Source organism: Ambystoma mexicanum, chromosome 1p, assembly GCF_040938575.1.
Source record: "Ambystoma mexicanum isolate Mex_15411 chromosome 1p, UKY_AmexF1_1, whole genome shotgun sequence".
Lineage (NCBI taxonomy): Eukaryota > Metazoa > Chordata > Amphibia > Caudata > Ambystomatidae > Ambystoma > Ambystoma mexicanum.
The window spans coordinates 45,069,300-45,091,453 of record NC_090921.1 but is presented as its reverse complement, the minus strand read 5'-3'; the positions used below and the strand labels follow the sequence as shown (position 1 = coordinate 45,091,453).

Below are 22,154 nucleotides of genomic sequence, written 5' to 3'. Positions count from 1 at the left end.
CTTATGCAATGAAGGGATGGGGCAGAATAGAGGGTCCTCAAGTGGACACCCGCCGACCCCTTGATTTCAGAAAACTGGTGCAGATAGCAAGCCAGTTGGAAGCCATATGTTGGCACTCATACGAGATAATGTTATTTAAAACAGCCTTTTTCCTAGCCTGCTTCGGGGCTTTCCAGGTAGGAGAACTCCTCGCTTCCAGCACCAAGGCCACAAACGGCCTGGGGGTCATGGAAATCAGGGTGAGACAGGAGAGTGTTAACATAGAAATGCAACATTCGAAAACGGGTGCAAAAATAACCATCAACATTTGTTGCATCGATGAAGCAGCAAACTGCCCGGTGTGCATCACCAACCTCTATTACGCACAACGACCCAAAGTGGGGAGGAGTTTTTTAATCCACAAGGATGCATCGGCCCTAAGCCACTACCAATTTAAAGGAGTGCTGATGAAAGCAATCAGCAAAGCAGGGTGGGATCCCAAACATTTCGGCACTCATTCCTTCAGGATAGGTGCCGCCACTGCAGCATGGCAAAGATGTTTAGCACCGCAACAACTAATAAACATAGGGGGATGGAAGTCAGACTGTTATAAAATATATATCAGACCACAATTGATATGCATGCATATGGGTTCAGCAGTTATGGGCAATGCTGCATGGGCATCCCAAAAGCAAGGCAGGGTAACTGCTGTTACCATCGGCGGCTGGGAGAGGGGCAGCCCCAACCTCCCCGTGCCTGATCCTCTCCTCCCCCCCAGCTACGGAGACACGCAGTTTCGGCAGCACAAAGCCACGGAAGGGTAAGGTGCGAACAGTCATCTCACCCTTCCTCCAAACAGCAAGGTGCTAAGCGCCATAAGGAAAACAACCGTCAGGCAAGGCCCAGGTTCAAAAGATCTGCCCCCACCAGGGGGTCAGACAGTCGGCTATCTGGCCGGGGGCTGCGACAACAGCAGCCCCCACCACATACACAACAAATAGGGCCTCCCTGGGTCCTATAAATGAGAGCAGCATGCTCAGAGTAAACACAATCTGTTTGTGGACTCTGAACGGGGACCCAAGCAAACAGGAGGTTCACTGTTTACTCTGTGGGCCTCATTACACGGTAGGCGGAGAACCATGGCGCTATTAGCGCCATGGTTCATGCCGGTAAAATACCGGCACCGCCTTGGTGGAAAGGGGAATTACCGCCCCATTCCAAGGTTGGCGGGGCGGTAATTCCCCCTTCCACCATTGCACTTCCCCATTCCTATTTTTGCCCCATAGCGCATAATGGGAATGGGGAAGGTGCTAATTACGGTACCGCAAATTGCGGTATCGTAATTAGCTCCCTGGGTCCCTTTGCGGGTTGGTTTTTAACGCCTGCAAAAAGCAGGCGTTAAATACCCCAACCCGCAAAGGGACCTCGTAGTAAGGCGGTAAGGATTTACCGGTACTGGTAAAATACCGGTACCGGTAAACCCTTACCGCCTTCCGTGTAATGAGGCCCTGTGTCTTCCAAATCTTCTTGATTCTTTACCACAGAACCCACCCACCCTACAAAAAGGGGAGAAGAACAAAAAGAAGTACAAGGCACTGTACGGTGCCCACAACAAGTCGTGGGACACAAGAAGATGGCACGGGTCCGAGGGGGTAACCTCACGACCCGGTGCCCAAAAGTATGATACCATCATGATATGGGATATTGTTATTGCCATAACTCATATCTGTACAATAAAATCCTACGGCCTTTTATTGCCAACACTTGATACAAGTTGTGAGCCTATCATTATGGGGTGGGTTTGGGGTTCGGCCATTACTAATGCATGCATATGGGTTCAGCAGTTATGCGTGTGTAAGACGGGGAGTGAGCCTTTACACTATACAATTGTATGTTTGTTTTCTACTAATCAAAATGAATCTGTTCTGTTTTATTCCTGTTTTAAAAAACATGTTGTAAAGGTTTTTTTAATGAAAACATAAACAACTAAATAAAATATATATTTGTATAAAGCCCTGACTGGACAGTCCTTTATTTGGGACAGTGATACTGTGCTGCTTGGGTCGCTACTGAATCACATTCACACCCCTCTTGAGAGTATAGCCTTCCCTCGGCCGTAGTTACATAAAGCCCTGACTGGACAGTCCTTTATTTGGGACAGTGATACTGTGCTGCTTGGGTCGCTACTGAATCACATTCACACCCCTCTTGAGAGTATAGCCTTCCCTCGGCCGTAGTTACATAAAGCCCTGACTGGACAGTCCTTTATTTGGGACGGTGATACTGTGCTGCTTGGGTCGCTACTGAATCACATTCACACCCCTCTTGAGAGTATAGCCTCCCCTCGGCCGTAGTTACATAAAGCCCTGACTGGACAGTCCTTTATTTGGGACGGTGATACTGCGCTGCTTGGGTCGCTACTGAATCACATTCACACCCCTCTTGAGAGTATAGCCTCCCCTCGGCCGTAGTTACATAAAGCCCTGACTGGACAGTCCTTTATTTGGGACGGTGATACTGTGCTGCTTGGGTCGCTACTGAATCACATTCACACCCCTCTTGAGAGTATAGCCTCCCCTCGGCCGTAGTTACATAAAGCCCTGACTGGACAGTCCTTTATTTGGGACGGTGATACTGCGCTGCTTGGGTCGCTACTGAATCACATTCACACCCCTCTTGAGAGTATAGCCTCCCCTCGGCCGTAGTTACATAAAGCCCTGACTGGACAGTCCTTTATTTGGGACGGTGATACTGCGCTGCTTGGGTCGCTACTGAATCACATTCACACCCCTCTTGAGAGTATAGCCTCCCCTCGGCCGTAGTTACATAAAGCCCTGACTGGACAGTCCTTTATTTGGGACAGTGATACTGCGCTGCTTGGGTCGCTACTGAATCACATTCACACCCCTCTTGAGAGTATAGCCTCCCCTCAGCCGTAGTTACATAAAGCCCTGACTGGACAGTCCTTTATTTGGGACGGTGATACTGTGCTGCTTGGGTCGCTACTGAATCACATTCACACCCCTCTTGAGAGTATAGCCTCCCCTCGGCCGTAGTTACATAAAGCCCTGACTGGACAGTCCTTTATTTGGGACAGTGATACTGTGCTGCTTGGGTCGCTACTGAATCACATTCACACCCCTCTTGAGAGTATAGCCTCCCCTCGGCCGTAGTTACCGCAAGAGGTGACCGAGGTATATCCCCTCCCTGTACCGCTTTTACCTTTATGATTGTTTTGGATCTTGGTTTGGAGAAGTTTGGGGGCTGAGCCTCTACTCGTCGTTTACTCCTGGGGGGGCAGAAGTTAATTCGTCACTCTGACAATAATGTCATGTCTATGACACAAATGAGAGCAAAATACTCTTTACTTCAACTTGGCTTCACATGTCTTACTCATGTTCGTAGTATGTGCAGGGGCGGCTTCCAATATTCCAGATGGCGCAGGGGCACCACACTGTATGCAGTTCTCATGCCATGCTGTATTAGATGATGTCATCAGAAACGTCATTTCGAGATCCCTCGCCCCTTCCAATGTGTGCCTGCCTTAGTGTGAGGTCAAAGATGAGGTCAGGCTCTACTCCCAGGATGGACCGTCCAGCAGATCTCAGGCCCTGCTTGGGGATAAACAGGCCTTGAGAGTTGGTGGAATGCAATGTGGATGACATCACAATCTCCTGGGACAGAGTGCTTGTGGCTGTGGTTAGAACACATATATTGGAATCTGCTTTGTGTAGGTCACAGGTTGCTTTCGCGGGACTGTCCCTTTGTGAGGCAGTGTAAGTGTTCAGTGCTTACCTGAAGTAGGCCTTCCTGTCCCAGAGTACCCTTGCTTTAAGCTAGCGGTATTCAAACTGTGGGTCGTGACCCCCCAGGGGTCCGTGGGTGCATCCCTGGGGGGCCCTGAGAGCTCAGCAAGAAATATATATATTTTTTAATCTTTTTTTTTTTTTAGATTGGAAGAAATGGGCAGGGGTGGCTCACATGGTCGGGCTGAAGCATGAAACTGTCTCAGGCAACAATGAAAAAGTGGCCCGCAGTTGTAAATGGATATTCATTCCTTTAGTCACAGACTGGGCCTCATTACAACTATGGCGGTACGGTAACAACGGTAAGCTACCGGCACCGTTGCTACCGAACCGCCATAGTAAGAGTTGTGCTCGCGGGTGCCTGACAGCCCGCCAGGTCTGACCTGGCAGGCCGTGCGGCACGCGCGAGCACAGCTCATCGGATGCACCATTGGGATCTACTGGCACCCGCGAAAGGGCAATTATCAGGTCTGCCTAACTCGGCATGACCCGGTAATTGCCCATTGGCGGGTGGGAGACGCGGATACAACTCCGGTAGCAGCCGTGCCGGTTTTACCGGCACAGCTACCGCCAGGGTTGTAATGAGGCCCACTGTTTCAATAGTATCCAAGGGGGTGCTTTGTGTTAAAATGTAAGTAAATTGTGATATATTCAGCAACAATGGTCAAAATTACTAACTGCATAGTTAAGTTACTCATCAACCTGGTCCACATTGGCCAAAATGGTGGCCCATTTTGACTGGCCCACACTAGCATTTTACATTTTTGGTACAGGCATTGCCCTATAGGCCAGTCCGAGCCTGGCAGCTCATCCATAATGGCGAGGGGACGCCCACCCAGTGGCCCCTCACCCATTATGGAGGATCTAAGGAGCCAGCCCAGTGAAACAGTGAGCACTCCCTCGGCTACTTTTTCCAATTGATGGAGTGCTCCTGGGCTGGCTGAACTGTCAAAGGGGAACACTGTTTCCCTTTGACAGTTCAGTTTAGTTCCCCAGTTGCACATGCTCACTGAGCCATGCAAGTGCTGGGGTGTTTTGCTTCGCCAGCATTGCATAGCTCATCGGAAATGCTGGCTAGGGCACTGCATGTCTGTATATCCGAGGGGGAGCTCCTGCGCCTCCTCGCACATACGGACAGAGCAGCCTGGAGCAGGGCGTTTCAGCACCCACACGCAGGCCAATGCAGAAGGTACGTTTATGTTCATTGTTTTTATTTAAACATGTGTATAGATGCGTGTATGCTTATGTTATGAGTGAGTGTATGGTGATGGATGCTCGTGTGAATGACAGAGTGATTGCTGTATGAATGTGCAGCGCCTTGCATACACACATAATCAGGTTGATTGTGTTAGGCCCAGTAGGGCCCAGGAGACAGGGATGGTATCTTTTTACTGGACATCTATCATAAATGTCCGGTAAAATATGTCATGCCTACCCCCTGGGCCCCCCAGCACCAATTGCAAACTGTTTGGCTATATACCCATTTTTTTGTTAAAAGTATGCTCTACAATGCAACATTTCAACCCATTATTTAACAAAAATTCACAGGGGGAACCCCCCCCGAGCCCCCTTTTATTGGTTCGAGCTCCCTCACTATGCTCGGTCGCTATGGCATTTTTGGGGGAAATAGTTATGCCCCTCCACTTAAAAAAATCACCAGCCGCCACTGGCCCTCAGACTGTGTTGGGAACGGGATGGGGGGAACCCAGGGACTATGGTGGGAGCACAATGGGCGGGAACCATGGGATAGTGTGGGAGCAGAGTGGGGAGAGTCCAGGATGTGTGATGGGGTGGGGAGAGACCAGGGACTGGGTAGGAGTGGGATGAGGGAGCCCAGGGACTGTGATGGGAGCAGGTGACGGCGACAATACATACTGTCCATTTGGCATTTATGGGGGGTCCCGACCTGCCCAACTTTTGCTCAGGGGGGGCCCGGCCAAAAGAGTTTGAAGACCACTGCTTTAAGCCTCTCTGAGATCTGAGAGGTGGCAGTCGCTCCTGGTTCTTGGAATGTGTCTTGGAATCTCCTCCTTTGCACTGCAATTCTCCTGCTCATCTGGCAACGCCTTGGAACTACACGTCGCATCACTGTGACTGCTTATGTGCAGGTGCTTTCCTCGGAAACATGAGGCATGTCTTCACATGGCTACTGGTGCCAGCAGAACCTTGAGTCTCGCTGCAATGTGGAGAATCAGCCTGGGGTGGGTGTGGGGGGGCAAGCACTCCCTCTGGTTGCTGCTGGGGGGTCAGCTTGTGTCCCTCACCTCTAACTGCTTTAGCAGTGGTTGCTGCCCCTGGGGAGCGAGTCCATTGCGCTCCACCTGGGCGGTGTTGCTGAAGCAGCCTCCCCCTGCAAAGGGCCCTGAGTGGTGTGTAGGACATCTGGGGACAGGAATGTGTGAACCAGATTCAGAAAAAGAACACCTTCAGCAGCATCTGACAGCTCCACAAGACCTCCCCAAAAGGTCCACATCAAAGTAAATATCCTGTGCAGGCCAGGGCTGGAACGGGGATTACAGGCCAGGGCTGGAACGGGGATTACAGGCCAGCTTGAATTCCATTTCACATGGCATCACATCAAAGCAGGTATCCTTTGCAGGCTAGGGCTGGAAAGGGGATTACAGGCTAGGGCTGGAACAGGGATTACAGGCCAGGGCTGGAACGGGGATTACAGGCCAGCCTGAATTCCATTTCACATGGCATCACATCAAAGCAGGTATCCTTTACAGGTGAGGGTTGGAACGTGGATTACAGGCCAGCCTGAATTCCATTTCACATGGCATCACATCAAAGCAGATATCCTGTGCAGGTGAGGACTTGAACGTGGATTACAGGCCAGCCTGAATTCCATTTAACATGGCATCACATCAAAGCAGGTATCCTTTGCAGGTGAGGGCTGTAACGGGGATTACAGGCTGGAACGGGGATTACAGGCCAGGGCTGGAACGGGGATTATAGGCCAGCCTAAATTCCATTTCACATGCCATCACATCAAAGCAGGTATCCTTTGCAGGTGAGGTCTGAAACGTGGATTACAGGCCAGCCTGAATTCCATTTCACATGGCATCACATCAAAGCAGGTATCCTTTGCAGGTGAGGGCTGGAAAGTGGAGTACAGACCAGGGCTGGAACGGGGATTACAGGCCAGCCTGAATTCCATTTCACATGGCATCACATCAAAGGAGGTATCCTTTGCAGGTGAGGGCTGTAACGGGGATTACAGGCTGGAACGGGGATTACAGGCCAGGGCTGGAACGGGGATTACAGGCCAGCCTAAATTCCATTTCATTTCACATGGCATGCTCCCCTGGTGTTCTCCAGACATGTGATTGATTGGGATGGGAAGTAGAACAGACCATTGGAGCCAGGTCCCAGGTTCCACGGCACCAGTAACCATCAGTGGAGTCCAGAGCTGCACGAGACAAGCATTGTGGGTTTGGACATTATCTCCAGTTTTACTGAGCAGCAACCCAAGCCAGACATGCTGAACCCTGCGTATCCAGAAAAATAAAAGTGTGCACCTGCGAACAATTGGAATAGCGGGGTTACTCGGCAGAGGTAGGGTCTGGGGCGAGCCTAGACACGGGCATCGCCCCCCTGGGCAAAAAGACTTCCACATGTAAAACGGAAAAATATCATTCTAACAGGAAGGGATTAAAAATGCAGTTTTTTTTTTAATTCCTTTTATTCAACTGGCCTATTCGTGCGTGTATATTGTTTACCTGCAGTGAGATATTTACGTGTTTTAGTAAAAAGCCTCCTGCGGGATTAGGGCGGCAGCGCCGTGCTGTTAGTCCCCATTCTTAGAGTTCGGAGATTCCATTGGCGTTTGGGATGTGTAGTGGATTTACCGCAAGCGGTAACTCGGCGGTGAATCAGATGGTATTCGTCTGAAACGGTGGAAAATGTGCCCCCAAAATGTTGCTGGTGTACATCTTCCACTGTACCCCCAAAGGGCGGTGGCGTGGTAAGGCGGCGGTGCAAAGGTGGTATGTTACCACACCGCCGTACTCGTAATGAGGCCATCGGGTTGCACTGGTCTTGCTGGGTTGAGTGAAACAATGGGCCAGCCCTTTCATGAAATACTCTGAAATACTTGTGTCTGGTGTGGGTGGCGCGGGGCGGCTGCAGGGCCCCCCTCACGCATTGCTCTGCCACAGGCCTTGCCTCAAGCCACCCACATCATGCACCGTGTGTGCCATGTGTGCAGCAGGCCTGTTGCAGGCTCTGTGATGGCCACACCGCGTCCATCTCAGGCAGGTTCAAGGAATCTCAGGCCTTGGGCCTGTACCCTCACCCGCGCCCACACAGAAAGGGCCTGGCCCAAGGCCCCCCCTCTGCCGCCGCTGACCCTCACTTGCAGCAGTCACAATGAGGCTGAAAGTGAGGCCGGCCCATGAGCCCTGGAAGCCTAGCCCCTCCAGAGCTCTGTGATGCCGGCGTGATGTGGCGCCTGTTGCATCACGGCTCTGCTTTGTGAGAGCGGCTGAGCGGGGGCCACGGGGGCCATTTCCCTACTGGCTTCAGGGCTGGAGACTGCTCGGGAAAGCGACTCTCAGGATTTAGAGACACCTTGCGAGGCACCTTGCGAGACACTGCGCTCAGAAGGAGGTCCTTTCGATTCTCACGATGGATCTTCTGGGTCCAGAGTGAATCGCGAATAATGGAGAAAAAAGGGGTAAGCGAAGGCTAGTGCCCCCCCCCCCAGGCAGACCCAGCAGGACAAGGGGCAGAGGTCTCAACATCCCACAGCCTAACCCCCCCCCCCCCCACATGCTGATGGGGTAAGTGAAGGCTAGTGCCCCGGGGGCGAAACCAGCAGGACTGGAGGCAGAGGGTTCAACATCCCACAGCCTAAACATCTCCACCCCCCTCCCCCCTCCTGATGGGTGAGGGAAGGCTAGTGACCCCGGGGAAAAACCAGCAGGACTGGAGGCAGAGGGTTCAACATCCCACAGCCTAAACTTCTCTCCCCCCCCCCCCCACTGCTGATAGGGAAAATGAAGGCTAGTGACCCCAGGGAAAAACCAGCAGGACTGAAGGCAGAGGTTTCGACATCCCACAGCATAAACATCTCCTTGCCCACCCCCACCCTGCAGATGGGGTAAGTGTGGGCTAGTGCCCAGGGGCAAAACCAGCAGGGCAAAACCAGCAGGACTGGAGGCAGAGGGTTCAACATCCCACAGCCTAAACATCTCCACCCCCTCTCCCCCCCTCCTGATGGGTGAGGGAAGGCTAGTGACCCCGGGGAAGAACCAGCAGGACTGGCGACAGAGGTTTTAACATCCCAAAGCCTAAACATCTCCACCCCCCCCCCCTGATGGGTGAGGGAAGGCTAGTGACCCCGGGGAAAAACCAGCAGGACTGAAGGCAGAGGTTTCGACATCCCACAGCCTAAACATCTCCTTGCCCACCCCCACCCTGCAGATTGGGTAAGTGCGGGCTAGTGCCCAGGGGCAAAACCAGCAGGGCAAAACCAGCAGGACTGAAGGCAGAGGTTTCGACATCCCACAGCCTAAACATCTCCTTGCCCCCCCCACCCTGTTGATGGGGTAAGTGCGGGCTAGTGCCCAGGGGCAAAACCAGCAGGACTGGAGGCAGAGGGTTCAACATCCCACAGCCTAAACATCTCCACCCCTCCTCCCCCCCTCCTGATGGGTGAGGGAAGGCTAGTGACCCCGGGGAAAAACCAGCAGGACTGGCGACAGAGGTTTCGACATCCCACAGCCTAAACATCTCCACCCCCCCCCTCCTGATGGGTGAGGGAAGGCTAGTGACCCCGGGGAAAAACCAGGACTGAAGGCAGAGGTTTCGACATCCCACAGCATAAACATCTCCTTGCCCACCCCCACCCTGCAGATGGGGTAAGTGCGGGCTAGTGCGCAGGGGCAAAACCAGCAGGACTGGAGGCAGAGGGTTCAACATCCCACAGCCTAAACATCTCCACCCCCCCATCCTGATGGGTGAGGGAAGGCTAGTGACCCCGGGGAAAAACCAGCAGGACTGAAGGCAGAGGTTTCGACATCCCACAGCCTAAACATCTCCAACCCCCCCTCCCCTCCTCCTGATGGGTGAGGGAAGGTTAGTGACCCCGGGGAAAAACCAGCAGGACTGAAGGCAGAGGTTTCGACATCCCACAGCCTAAACATCTCCTTGCCCCCCCCACCCTGTTGATGGGGTAAGTGCGGGCTAGTGCCCAGGGGCAAAACCAGCAGGACTGGAGGCAGAGGGTTCAACATCCCACAGCCTAAACATCTCCACCCCTCCTCCCCCCCTCCTGATGGGTGAGGGAAGGCTAGTGACCCCGGGGAAAAACCAGCAGGACTGGCGACAGAGGTTTCGACATCCCACAGCCTAAACATCTCCACCCCCCCCCCCCTCCTGATGGGTGAGGGAAGGCTAGTGACCCCGGGGAAAAACCAGGACTGAAGGCAGAGGTTTCGACATCCCACAGCCTAAACATCTCCTTGCCCCCACCCCCACCCTGCTGATGGGGTAAGTGCAGGCTAGTGCCCAGGGGCGAAACCAGCAGGACTGGAGGCAGAGGGTTCAACATCCTACAGCCTAAACATCTCCACCCCCCCCCTCCTGATGGGTGAGGGAAGGCTAGTGACCCCGGGGAAAAACCAGCAGGACTGGAGGCAGAGGGTTCAACATCCCACAGCCTAAACATCTCTCTCCCCCCCCCCACTGCTGATAGGGAAAATGAAGGCTAGTGCCCCAGGGGCGAAACCATCAGGACTGGCGACATAGGTTTCAACATCCCACAGCCTAAACATCTCTTTCTCACCCCTGCACCCCCGCCCCTCCCCGTTCATGGGGTGAGTGGAGTCTAGTGCCCCAGGGGCAGAGCTTTCAATATCCCCCCCCCTTGCTGCTGGGGTTGGTGAAGGCTAGGCCAAAAGGACTGTGGGAAGAGCGTTCAACATCTCTTTCTCCTCCCCCCTTGCTGCTCCATCCAGAGACGTTTTTATGGGAGGGCAAAAGGGGCACTTGCCCCGTGCCCCCACCTTGGAGGGGGGCCCACAAGGCAGAGTGATCTAAAGAAGCTTCCATTGTTCACCAGACTTAAATAGCGCATGCTCGGATATTGCATGGCATGCTGCTGAGGCTCTAGACCTATTGCCTGTCTACATCGATCATGCCATCCTGTAATGCTGTCTGTTTTCCTTGTGGTATCCATAGTGTGTGTGTTCCTTACGGCACAACTCTGTAGTAAGATTATTTCCTTCCTGTGGGAATTATGTTGATCATCTGCAATAGCCAAAGTTGAAATGCATATTGACAAATTGAGTGCCACAATGGTTCAGAAGTTAGCTCAGTGTGTTAAGCGCTCACTGCAGAGATATATGTTCATATGCAAGATTGCACATTCCAGCACAGCTGGCTGAGCCTTTTCTATGTCTTACGTTTATATAAACCTGTCTGCATATGTACTTGGTTTTGCAGCACAGCAGGTGCTTTTATCAACAATGTACCTCCAACAGATAGAGGGTGCTATGAAAATGAACATGTCATCCGTATGGTGAAGGTCTGGAAATTGGTTTGTTCAGAGGGAGTATTGAAAACCCCGGCAATCACCTCCAACAACCAATGAGCATAAACTGCTAGTCCAAGAGGTGAATAAGTATCTAAATTCAAGATTGTGCAACCAAAGCATTCATGTTTCAATCCTGGCGTATATCTTACGTCACTGTGCTGTCTTCTCTGAGGTTTGCCTTCTTGCAGGCTTCTGGCGTCGTTTAGCCCATTGCTTGATCTTTCTTCTTATGTAGGCCATTTGAGTGGAAGGGGTGATAGACAGAAGAGAGCGGCCTAGGTGTTGCAGGCTTTGGGCAATCATATGTTAAGGTATGCTCGATTGACACAAAAAACGGTTTGCTTTTTTGTAATAGTCAAAAGTTTTTCGCACATTTATAAATGACAATTTCGCAAGCCAGTGTTTTGGAAGTATTTAAAGCTTTAAAATAGAAAAGCCAAACCCAGATTAAATGTGTTCAATCGCATCAATTGGTATGTTTGGTAATGTGATTTGTGTAATTTCCAAGTCGGTTTTATAAAATGAGATTATTTTAGTTCATGGTAACAACTGGAAAAGAAAATGTTCAAATGCAGAGTTGGCACAAACCCCAGCTTCACCCCTTAACCAATGTGTGATCCTTGGCATCTCATTTAATATTCTATTGCTGGTATGCTGGTACTATATACTTTTTATAAACTTCTCTTGATGATGGAGAAATTGAAGTTAGAATCATTCGCATTCATATAATATTTTGTTTGAAAAATTGTCATTTTTGGTAATGTGATTTGTGTAATTTTCAAGTCAGTTTTATTAAATGATATTATATTAGTTCATGGTAAGAACTGGAGAAGAAAGTGTTCAAATGCAGAGTAGGCACAAATCCCAGCTTCACCCATTAACCAATGTGTGATCCTTGGCATCTCATTTCATCTTGTATTGCCTAACCTCTCAGAATTGCCAGTCCCTAAACCTTTCAAAGTTGTCAACCCTTCAGAGTGATTTCCTTCTGAGGGTATGATCTTCAAAACAACATCGCTCATGGTTTCACTTGCTATAGTGTTGCTTTCACTATAATAGTGATCATTGATATATTGCGCACCACAGGCGCTTGTTCCTTTGATCTCCAAAGGCAACACTATTTGAAAACCATGTCTCTCTTCTAATCTCAGTCTGTTTGGATACAGAGACCTTCCTGGCACTTTCTAATCAGCACCCACACTATCTATGCTATGCTATGTGTAGCTTTCTCCTTCCTTCCAGCTGGTCTCCTCTACCCATGCTTGAGCACCTGTGCATGCTGTGAGGCAGCTAATATGAGCTCTCTGTCTACTCTGGGCTACATGTACCTTTTACATGCGCTCCTGCGTTAATACTACAGGCTGCATACCTTCCTGGATGCCATTGATAAAAGTCTCCAGTATCTAGACGAGCATAGAAGTTGCCTCTTCGTAGACTGCTAATGTTTGCCTTCAAATGCTACTTGTTTGTTTATCATTCTGATCAGAACAAGAATGAAGAGGTTATATATCTGCTTAAGTTGTTGTTTTCTAGCTCTTTTTGTTTATTGTAATGTTTTTGAATAAATTGGTTAAAAAAAAAAAGGAAAAAAGAATGTTGAGGTTTGAGGGTCTTAAAGGGAGTACGCATGCTTATTCTGAATGCTGCGAGGCAGCATATGAACCTATGAGTTGTGATTGAGAGGAGGGAGGGAGGGGTGACCAGATGTTCTTGTTCCTATGGTTTGGTGGAGGAGGGGCCCCAAAGATGTTGGTGCCCAGAGTCCCAAACATGCTTAAGGTGGCCCGGCTGGCTCCTTCCTGATCTTTTCATCATTTCATGTATTATCGGACTCTGAACTCGCCCACTTTCTTCACGGGTGTCCCCTACACTTTCCCTAGGCCACTCTCTTATGACACTGTAATCATGAACTCCTCTCTGTCTTCTGGCATTTTCCCCTCTATCTCTGTACTCCCAGTTCTTCTCCCCTCGCTTCAGTGGACACTCTGAACTCTCGTCCTGGCTTGTTCTCCGACTGTCTGATGCACCTGATAGGGTAGATAAGTCCAACCTGTGCTCCATTCTTTCAGCTCTTACTATGTCGGCTTCTCTTCTTATCTTGAAACACCATTTGTTGTGTAGGCGCCTTACAAATATCAAATACATGAATAAATAGATACATATTTCCTAGAATGCCAACTCTCTTCTCTCTCTCTACTATTCCAATCTGTATCTCCTCCACTTCTATTCGATCAGACTTCCACGAGGCTCCGTCCTCAGCCCCCCTTTCTCTCTATATCCCACTTTCTTCTATCTCCTCTGCTTCTATTCGGTCAGACTTCCACGAGGCTCCGTCCTCAGCCCCCTTCTCTCTCTATATCCCACTTTCTTCTATCTCCTCCGCTTCAATTCGGTCAGACTTCCACGAGGCTCCGTCCTCAGCCCCCTTCTCTCTCTATATCCCACTTTCTTCTATCTCCACTGCTTCTATTCGGTCAGACTTCCACGAGGCTCCGTCCTCAGCCCCCTTCTCTCTCTATATCCCACTTTCTTCTATCTCCTCCGCTTCTATTCGGCCAGATTTCCACGAGGCTCCGTCCTCAGCCCCCTTCTCTCTCTATATCCCACTTTCTTCTATCTCTTCCACTTCTATTTGGCCAGACTTCCACGAGGCTCCGTCCTTGTCCCCCCTTCTCTCTCGATATCCCACTTTCTTCTATCTCTTCCACTTCTATTCGGTCAGACTTCCACGAGGCTCCGTCCTTAGCCCCCTTCTCTCTCTATATCCCACTTTCTTCTATCTCTTCCACTTCTATTCGGCCAGACTTCCACGAGGCTCCGTCCTTGTCCCCCCTTCTCTCTCGATATCCCACTTTCTTCTATCTCCTCCACTTCTATTCGGTCGACTTCCACAAGGCTCCGTCCTTGGCCCCCTTCTCTCTCTATATCCCACTTTCTTCTATCTCCTCCGCTTCTATTCGGTCAGACTTCCACGAGGCTCCGTCCTCAGCCCCCTTCTCTCTCTATATCACATTTTCTTCTATCTCCTCTGCTTCTATTCGGCCAGACTTCCATGAGACTTCGTCCTCGGCCTCCTTCTCTCTCTATATCCCACTTTCTTCTATCTCTTCCACTTCTATTCGTTCAGACTTCCACAAGGCTTGGTCCTTGTCCTCCTTCTCTCTCTATATCCCAATTTCTAATATCTCTTCTGCTTCTATTCGGTCAGACTTCCACGAGGCTCCGTCCTCAGCCCCCTTCTCTCTCTATATCCCACGTTCTTCTATCTCCTCTGCTTCTATTCGGTCAGACTTCCACAAGACTCTGTTCATGGCCCGCTTCTCTTCTCTCTCTATACTATTTCACTTTCTTCAGCTTTTATTTGGTCAGCCTTCCACAAAGCTTGTCCAAGGCTCCTTTCTCTTCTCTCTCTATACTATGCCAATCTGTATCTCTTCCTCTTCTATTCGGTCAGACATCCATGAGGCTTCGTCCATGCCGCCCTTCTCTCTCTATATCCTACTTTCTTCCATCTCTTCCACTTCTATGCAGTCGACTTCCGCTCTGCGAGGCTCTGTCTATGGACCCCTTCTCTCTCTATAACCCACTTTCTTCTATCCCCGCTTCTATTTGGTCAGACTTCCACAAGGCTCAGTTCATGGCCCCCTTCTCTTCACTCTCTGTAATATCCAACTTCTATCTCTTCCGCTTCTGTTCGGTCAGACATTTTCCCTGTTCACGCTTAACTTTCATCCACATTCACTCCTATTTTCCACTGCGACTCTCCTGTTCGGACCCTTGGTATCACTTTTCACTATTTGTGAGGTACGTCGTTAACTTAACTTTGCGACAACCAAGACCCTCATTCTGACCCTTGCCCTCTCTCGTCTTGACCACTTTTCATCTCTTCTCATCTTGTTTACGCTCCTCGTCTCTATCTTAGACCCTTCACTGCAGAGGTCCCGTCCCATCGGCCTCCCTGCACCATGTTCCTGCAGCATCTTCCACTCGCTTGATCACTCTCAGAATGGCAGGGGTTTGCACTTCCCTGAACGACAAAATGCAGGAACCTCTGCTGTTTGCAATGGAGATGTGGAAGTAAGCATCTTCCAAGTTATAGGTCGCAAGGAAATCTCCTTCCTCCGGTTGGTCCAGCACGTGCTGCAACATGACATCCCAACATTTTTGGGATTTGAGGAATTTGTTGAGGCGTCGTGAGTCTAGAATGGGTCTCAACCCTCATGACTTCTTTCTCACCAGAAAGTATCTGGACTAAACTCCGGAACCCGAAAGGCGGTGAGGGACTGGCTCTATATCCCCTGTGTTTAGCATGCCTTGAATGTGAGGGCATTTGTCCTGGAACTCCAGAGAGTGACCCTGTTGAAGGATATCGAGCACCTGTTTGTCTGTGGAGATCTAGCAACACTGGTCGGCAAATAGTGATAACCAACCTCCCACTGGGGTGTAGAAGTGAGAGCGTGGGCCCTGGGCCAGTTCATGCCTGCTAAAGCATCTGTGTCCTGGATAGAGGGCAGCGACAACGCTGGTTGCCACTTACGTAGGTCTGGAAGCATCCCCTATTTGCCTCCTGGGTGGTTGAACGGGAGCGCTGGTGATAGAAAGAGGCAAATCATTTGTAGGACTTCAAGACTTTCCCTTTTGAGGAGCGAAAGAATGTGCCGTCTCGGTGTCCATCTTTACGGCCTGCAGGTTGTCGTCAACTGCCTTCCCGAAGAGGTTGTCCCAATTGAACGGCATGTTCACCACCTTTGTTTGTACGTTCATGCCTAAGTTGGTGGCCTTGAGCCAAACCTGGCAGCAGAGGGCCACTCCATTGCCCATCTGCCGAAATCCTGAATCTGCGAACTCCAGTGCGACGGTAATCGCATGGTCGGAGGCTACTTCCGCTTCATTGAACAATGCTAGGACCTCTACCTTTTTGGGATCCAGGAGGAAGTCAAGGATGGGTTCCAACTTGTACCAAATCTCTCTGTCATACCTCTAGAGTATGGCTAGAGTGTTGGTGGCCTTGATAGTAGACACCGCTGTCACGATGAAGCGCTTGCCAGTCGCATCCAGCTTCTTACCCTGCTGATCAAGAGGAACCATAGAAGGGGAAGATGGGTTGGAGGACCTCTTCCTAGTCACAACAGAGACCACTGAGTCTGTCGATGGCTGTGATCTTAGGCATTACGAGGCTATGTCCGGTACCTGGTACTTCTTCTCCAAATGGTCCATCTTTGGCAGAGTTGTGCTAGGGGTCGTCATGACCATCAGGCCATCCTCCCAAATGTCATCCAAAAAGGGGACTAAATCAATGGTCCTCTTGGAGGACTCCCGCCGCTCGAATAGGCAGGAAGGCATGTGGTTGAAAAACTTTGCCGCCCATGAGATCATGGAATGAAACAAACCAATCTTGTTTGACAGGGAATCTCTGGAGGGCACCTCGATGTCAGGAGGTTCCCCATCTGCAGGTACATAGTAATGAAACTCATCAGTCCCCTGTGTATCCTGTGTCATGCCACTATCATTATCGGTGTCTGTCCGGGCTGCCTCTTCCACCACATGAGGTGGTGCACCAGGCAATGGTCAGGGGGCAGCCAGAGCTGGATGAGACGTGTCAGCTGGGCTCGGGAAGGCCTCAGAGTGCTCCTTCCTGGAGCAGATATGGGAGCAGCTGGCAGAAGCTGCAGGATCTCTGACGCCAGCTTCTGTAGAGGGGTCAAAATGTCTAATGACATATCCTCTGGTGATGCAGGGGCCTTGCTGGGTCATGAGGTGAAGGGCTAAGAGGCCGAGATGGCTGGCAAAATGGTGGAGCCCCGTGGATCAGGCTCCCCCTGACCGCCCTCCTGGTTGGAGTAAAACCCTTTTGGCAGGTCCTCCTCAGAACTGGTGGAGTGCATGATTGGAACTGGTGATGACATCCTTGGTGGTCCCAAAGGAGACAGGGTGAAATGTGGTGTAGCCGTGGTGGGTCTAGTGCAAAAGCCAAGAGCTGGAGGCATCCCCCTCCTCAAATTCGAGGCCATAAGAAAGGTGGTGAGCGCTAGGGCCCTGCAGAGCGGGTAATGGTGCTGTCGTCAACACGGCCGTCATAGTTATCACTGATGGAGGCCTAGGCTGTAACGCCACTCTGGGAGTGGCAGACTGTCAATATTTGGCACTGGTCCGGAACTGTCCGCAAGAGCTACTGAACCCCTCAGACCAACAAGAGCATGACACACTCCACTAAACTAATGAACAGCTGGGCGTGGTACACCCCTGAGGGAAAGGGGAAGTGAATAAAAAATAAATCAGATTCCAGGCTTCTATACTGAAAAGGATCTGTAGTGGACGAGAACAAAGAGACAGCATGTATAGTTAACCCTTACTCTGCCCCAATGTGGCCAAACAGTCTCACACAGTACCTGAATTATCCTCTGCGCCCGCACAGAGGACTGTTTAACTTGCATTTAGCAAAAGTCTTATAACATCTTTTCACAAACAGTGCCAAGAACGGTTCCATGATAAATGTAACCTTTGTTTGTTTGAGCTTTCTTAAGTAGCTGTGAACTTTTCAGGGGCTCAGAAAATGAAATCCTAAATCCTTAAACCGTCACCGCAAAGTCTGGGCTAATAATAGAGTCTCCGTGTGAACTGTGCTCTCAGCTCCTGTTAAAGAAAAGGAACCGTGCGCTGACAGGAGCCATGGAATGTATTTTTGTTTTACTTGGAAAACGAAAACCAGTTGCTTCCTGGTTTCCCCAGCAACCATATGAGGAAGGAAAGCCACCTAAGGGCCCTTCTGCGAAAAGTGCAGTTCTTAGGAGAGAAACAGATTTCATGAACAAACAAGTACTGCGTTTGTGTAATGACACACGGTTGAGATTTAACAGTTACTTAACCCCAAAATAAACTAAACAACACGTTTTAGTGAAAACTTTGTTTAATCTTGAAGATTCCTGCTGCTTCACTCCTTACGTTTCTTCCTGAATTCCTGTCCACACGAATCTCCTCCAGATTACTATCTAGTGTTGCCCCCTGTCAGAAAACGAGGCCCAGTTTTAAGGAGCTCTAAAAACTGACCTCCGCTGTTGGGCTTCTGACAATGAAAGGCAGTTGAGATGTTCTCCAACTGACCAGAAGCCATTACAAGAGTTAAGGCCCAAACAAACTACGCACAAATGTAAACAATAAATTACATTAAGAATTGAGCCCACACATAAACCAATTATCCTAGTAACCCACTGCCTGAAAATACATGGAACCACAGAACCTGACACAGACGCCGTCGTGGCAACGGTGACCATAGTAGACAAGCCCCTTAACGGGATCAAAGTCGTTGACGGAAGGCCAGTCTTTGTGGACAAAGTCATAGATATGGTAATCGTCAATGGGGTAGTCGTCAATGGGGCAATGGCCTTGATAGATGAGATCCTCGACGGGTCCCTCGACGATGTCTGTGACACAATGAGGTCAGCGACTGTGGAGCCTTTGACACGTCTTTGGAGTGCGCAAGTCTTGTACTTGGCCACTGGCATCAGCGATTTCATCGCAGACTAAACATGCCCACACACCAGTAGACTAACCATCGATGGAGACAATGACAATGGCCGGTGTCTCTCCGATCTGGGTCCAGTAGCCACGGCGACCGCCAAAGAAGTCGTTGGAGAGTGGGATGATATTGCCTTTTTCGTTATCTTCCCCAGGGAAGTGTCCTCAAAGGATCTTGGCCTATTTTTGTCAGAGGGAGCACACTCTTTGGGTCTGCCAACCCTGGAAGAGGCATGGATGTGGACTGAGACCGAGTCAGAGGCCTTCTGTGATGCTGGAAATGCAATGGAGGGACAGGGCCTGCCTGTCCTTGTCCTGTAGTCCTTTTTCATTTGTGTTCTGTATTGTTTTCTGCCCAGCGGTCCATGTGGGACTCCTGGAAGTGCAGCTCTTCCTGTTTTTGGTTTGGTGTACAGACCCATGGGATACCCTTATGGCACCCAACCATGTGCCCCTAATGTATGTTTTTGGGCACCTGTGTGTGGCCCGCAGGGCATGGGCTGGTGGCAGCTCCATGCTGAATTTGACAGGTGCTCTGAGTATCCTCCATTTTGGGATACCCAGGCCCTTCTATTGGAATCAGTTGCTTCCTGGTAGGAAACAAGATGGCCCCTGTGGCCTCTTGCTTTCTATTGCCTGTTACATTGTTTTCCCAAAGTCCTGGGAAGCCCTTACTCTGCCCCTTCCCCGTGACTGGCTGTTGGATGGTAGTTCCATATATGGTGTTGTTGTGAAGTCCAGGCCAGACTGGTGGAGCCTTCCCAGTGACTGTATGTTGTGGGTACACCCTGTGGGTGGGACCTGGGTGAATGGAATGTGTGACCAATATGCACTTCTTGTTGTGGATGTCTGGTTTCTGGTGTTTGACACAATGACTGAGACAGCCCTGCCTGAAACTGGTATGAATGCAGTGTGTAGTGTTGAATGGCTGGGTACTTGTCCCAATACACATTCCTTGTTGTGAATGTCTGAGAGGGCGGAGAATGGCCTGAATGCACTGTATGCCTGATTGGCTAAATGACTGCTGAATGCCCTTCTGAGTGATTGGGTGCCTGAGTGTGACACAGCAGAATGAATGGGAGATCAACTAGTATATCTGGGGGCCTCTCACTGCTAGACATTGTTCAGAAGCTGGAGCTGAAACTAACATTGAAACTGAAGCTGAATCTCGAAGCCGAGCCTGAAGAAGAAGGTTGACTGATGTCTCACTTCGACGAAATCCAAAAGCCGAAAGCCGTCGAGACTGATCCAATAGAGGACCTGGTTAGGCGCCCTCTTCCTGTGCTCTGAGGGACCATCGAGCACTGCTAACCTTCGCCGTAGCGCCCTGGAAGTCAGACCCTCGAAAGGCTGCCGACTGGAGACTGGAGACTGGGACCACCGAGGAGAACGAAGATAAGCACCGGACATTCCGTCCATCGTTGTGGAACAGGGTTCACAAGTTTGCTGTAACTATGGGAGGCTCGTTGAAGCCGTGTTGGCCAGAAGAGTGGATCGTTTGATGCTGTACCATCGACGACCGGAGCCACACGCTCCTTTGCCTAAGACTTTTGATTCACGACCGGAGCTGCCCACCTTATTCCTCCGGAGAAGGCCAAGCTGTTGACGCGCAGAGGTGCATCTGCCGGTGGGTTTCCCGCCACCCGTAGACCGTAGAGACGCCGGACGACTTGATGCTCTTGCCACAGTTCTTCACAAACTCTTTGCAGTCCTGAACTATCGATATCGAGGTGCCTGCACGCCTCTTCCTTGCAGACCGCTGGGACCGAAGCTGCTGCCTCGACACTGAGTTCACTTTCTTCGAGGGATCTCGAGGATCCATGGCTCCTGCTTTAAAGGGAGCCGCTCAAGAAGGATCCGTCAATGACTCGTCGTCGAACTCTGCTATTCCAGGTGTTAGGGAGAATTCTTTTTTTTTTTTTTTTATTTGCTTTTATCAAATCAATGATTTTGCAAAGAAGAGGAAGAAGAAAGTCTTGAAGTTAGAGTTTCAAAGTTTCGTTTTCTTCTTTCCAGCTTTCTCACAGTTTAAAGGTTTAAAGGTTCCCTTCTGATGTTCACAGTGGATTCAGATTCCGGTTCCAACCTTTATTGGTCAGAACCTAGCCTCTCGTCTTCGTTGGTTTTAAGAAAGCATGCCTCTAAGGCTGCCTTTAAAATTTCTGCTGTTGCTATTGACCATGTAGTCCTAGATCCACTCAGGAAGCGGTTCCACCAGGCGTCTTCTTCGTACAGGAGATTAGGATTAATCAATGGTCTCAGAAACGCTCTTTGCCATTTTTTCATTTTAGTGCAGTGCATCAGGAGGTGCTTTACCGATTCAGGCTCGTGTTCAGTTTCGCATAAGCGACAGTGATTTGTTTGCGATTGGCCCCTGATGGCCCTTATTTCGTTGGTCGGAAGCAGGTTAAGACGAGATCTCAGAAAAATAGATCTTAAGGTCTTATCTGGGAATCTTTTTAGGACTTCAGTAGTTGAATGTAATTTTTTGGGTTGGAAGTTCAGATGAGTGAGTCTCTATCCAATCCAATTGGTCCATTTTCCGTTTTATTTTTGTAGGATTTCAAATCAGTTCCTCTTCAGAACATCCCCTGTTGACCAAATGTGCTCACTGCTTGGCTGCCCAGGTGGTAAGAGACTTGTTCCTTCCTTCTGCCATTTCGGTTTTGATTATGTTATACAGGGGCGGTGAGTCCTGCATTATTATTTTCCTAAACAGCGCCATTTCACCTGCCTCAATAACAGCTTTCAGGGAGTTGATTCCCAGTTCTCTTCTGATGATCGAGATAGGTGTGGAGTTGGGAAGCTGAAGGACTTTCCGCCAAAAATAGGCTTCCAATTTTGGCCAAATCGCAGTGGGAATCGCTGGCATTGCCTCACATCCGTATGCCAAGCTCGGAATTACTTTGAATTTGTAAAATTTTTATGGCCGGTAGAAGTGAAAAACGGCCGTATTTCCTGTCGATTATTTTTGCCTGGGTAGTGAGTTTTCGAGTCTTGTCCCATAGATGGTTTTGCATCGAAGTCTCAGACTTTGAGTTATCCATCGTCACCTCCAGGTATTTGAAGAACTTCACCACTTCTATGGTCGAGTTTTCAATATGCCATCTGAAGTTTTTTGAGTTCTTTCTTGGCAACTGTCCAAGTATCAAGATTTTTGTTTTCTCCTTATTTATCTCTAAGTTGTTTTTTGAGATGTATTTAGCCAAGTTGTCGAGCTTTCTTTGGAGACCAATTTCAGTCTGGTCAAGAAGGATGATATCGTCAGCATATAATAAACGAGCCACAGAAGTCTCACCAATTTGTGGAGGGAA

The 22,154-nt window shown here is 49.9% G+C and overlaps 1 protein-coding gene across 1 annotated transcript in view; it reads left to right on the top strand.

The window, feature by feature from the left end:
* Positions 1-8,207: 8,207 nt before the first annotated feature.
* Positions 8,208-22,154, top strand: part of LOC138576984 (uncharacterized) — a 422,688-nt gene continuing 408,741 nt past the window's right edge. Inside the window, exon 1 of the mRNA XM_069649631.1 lies at positions 8,208-8,463. Coding sequence (XP_069505732.1) covers positions 8,449-8,463 — 15 coding nt within the window. The 5' untranslated portion in view covers positions 8,208-8,448. The remainder of the gene's footprint in view (positions 8,464-22,154) is intronic.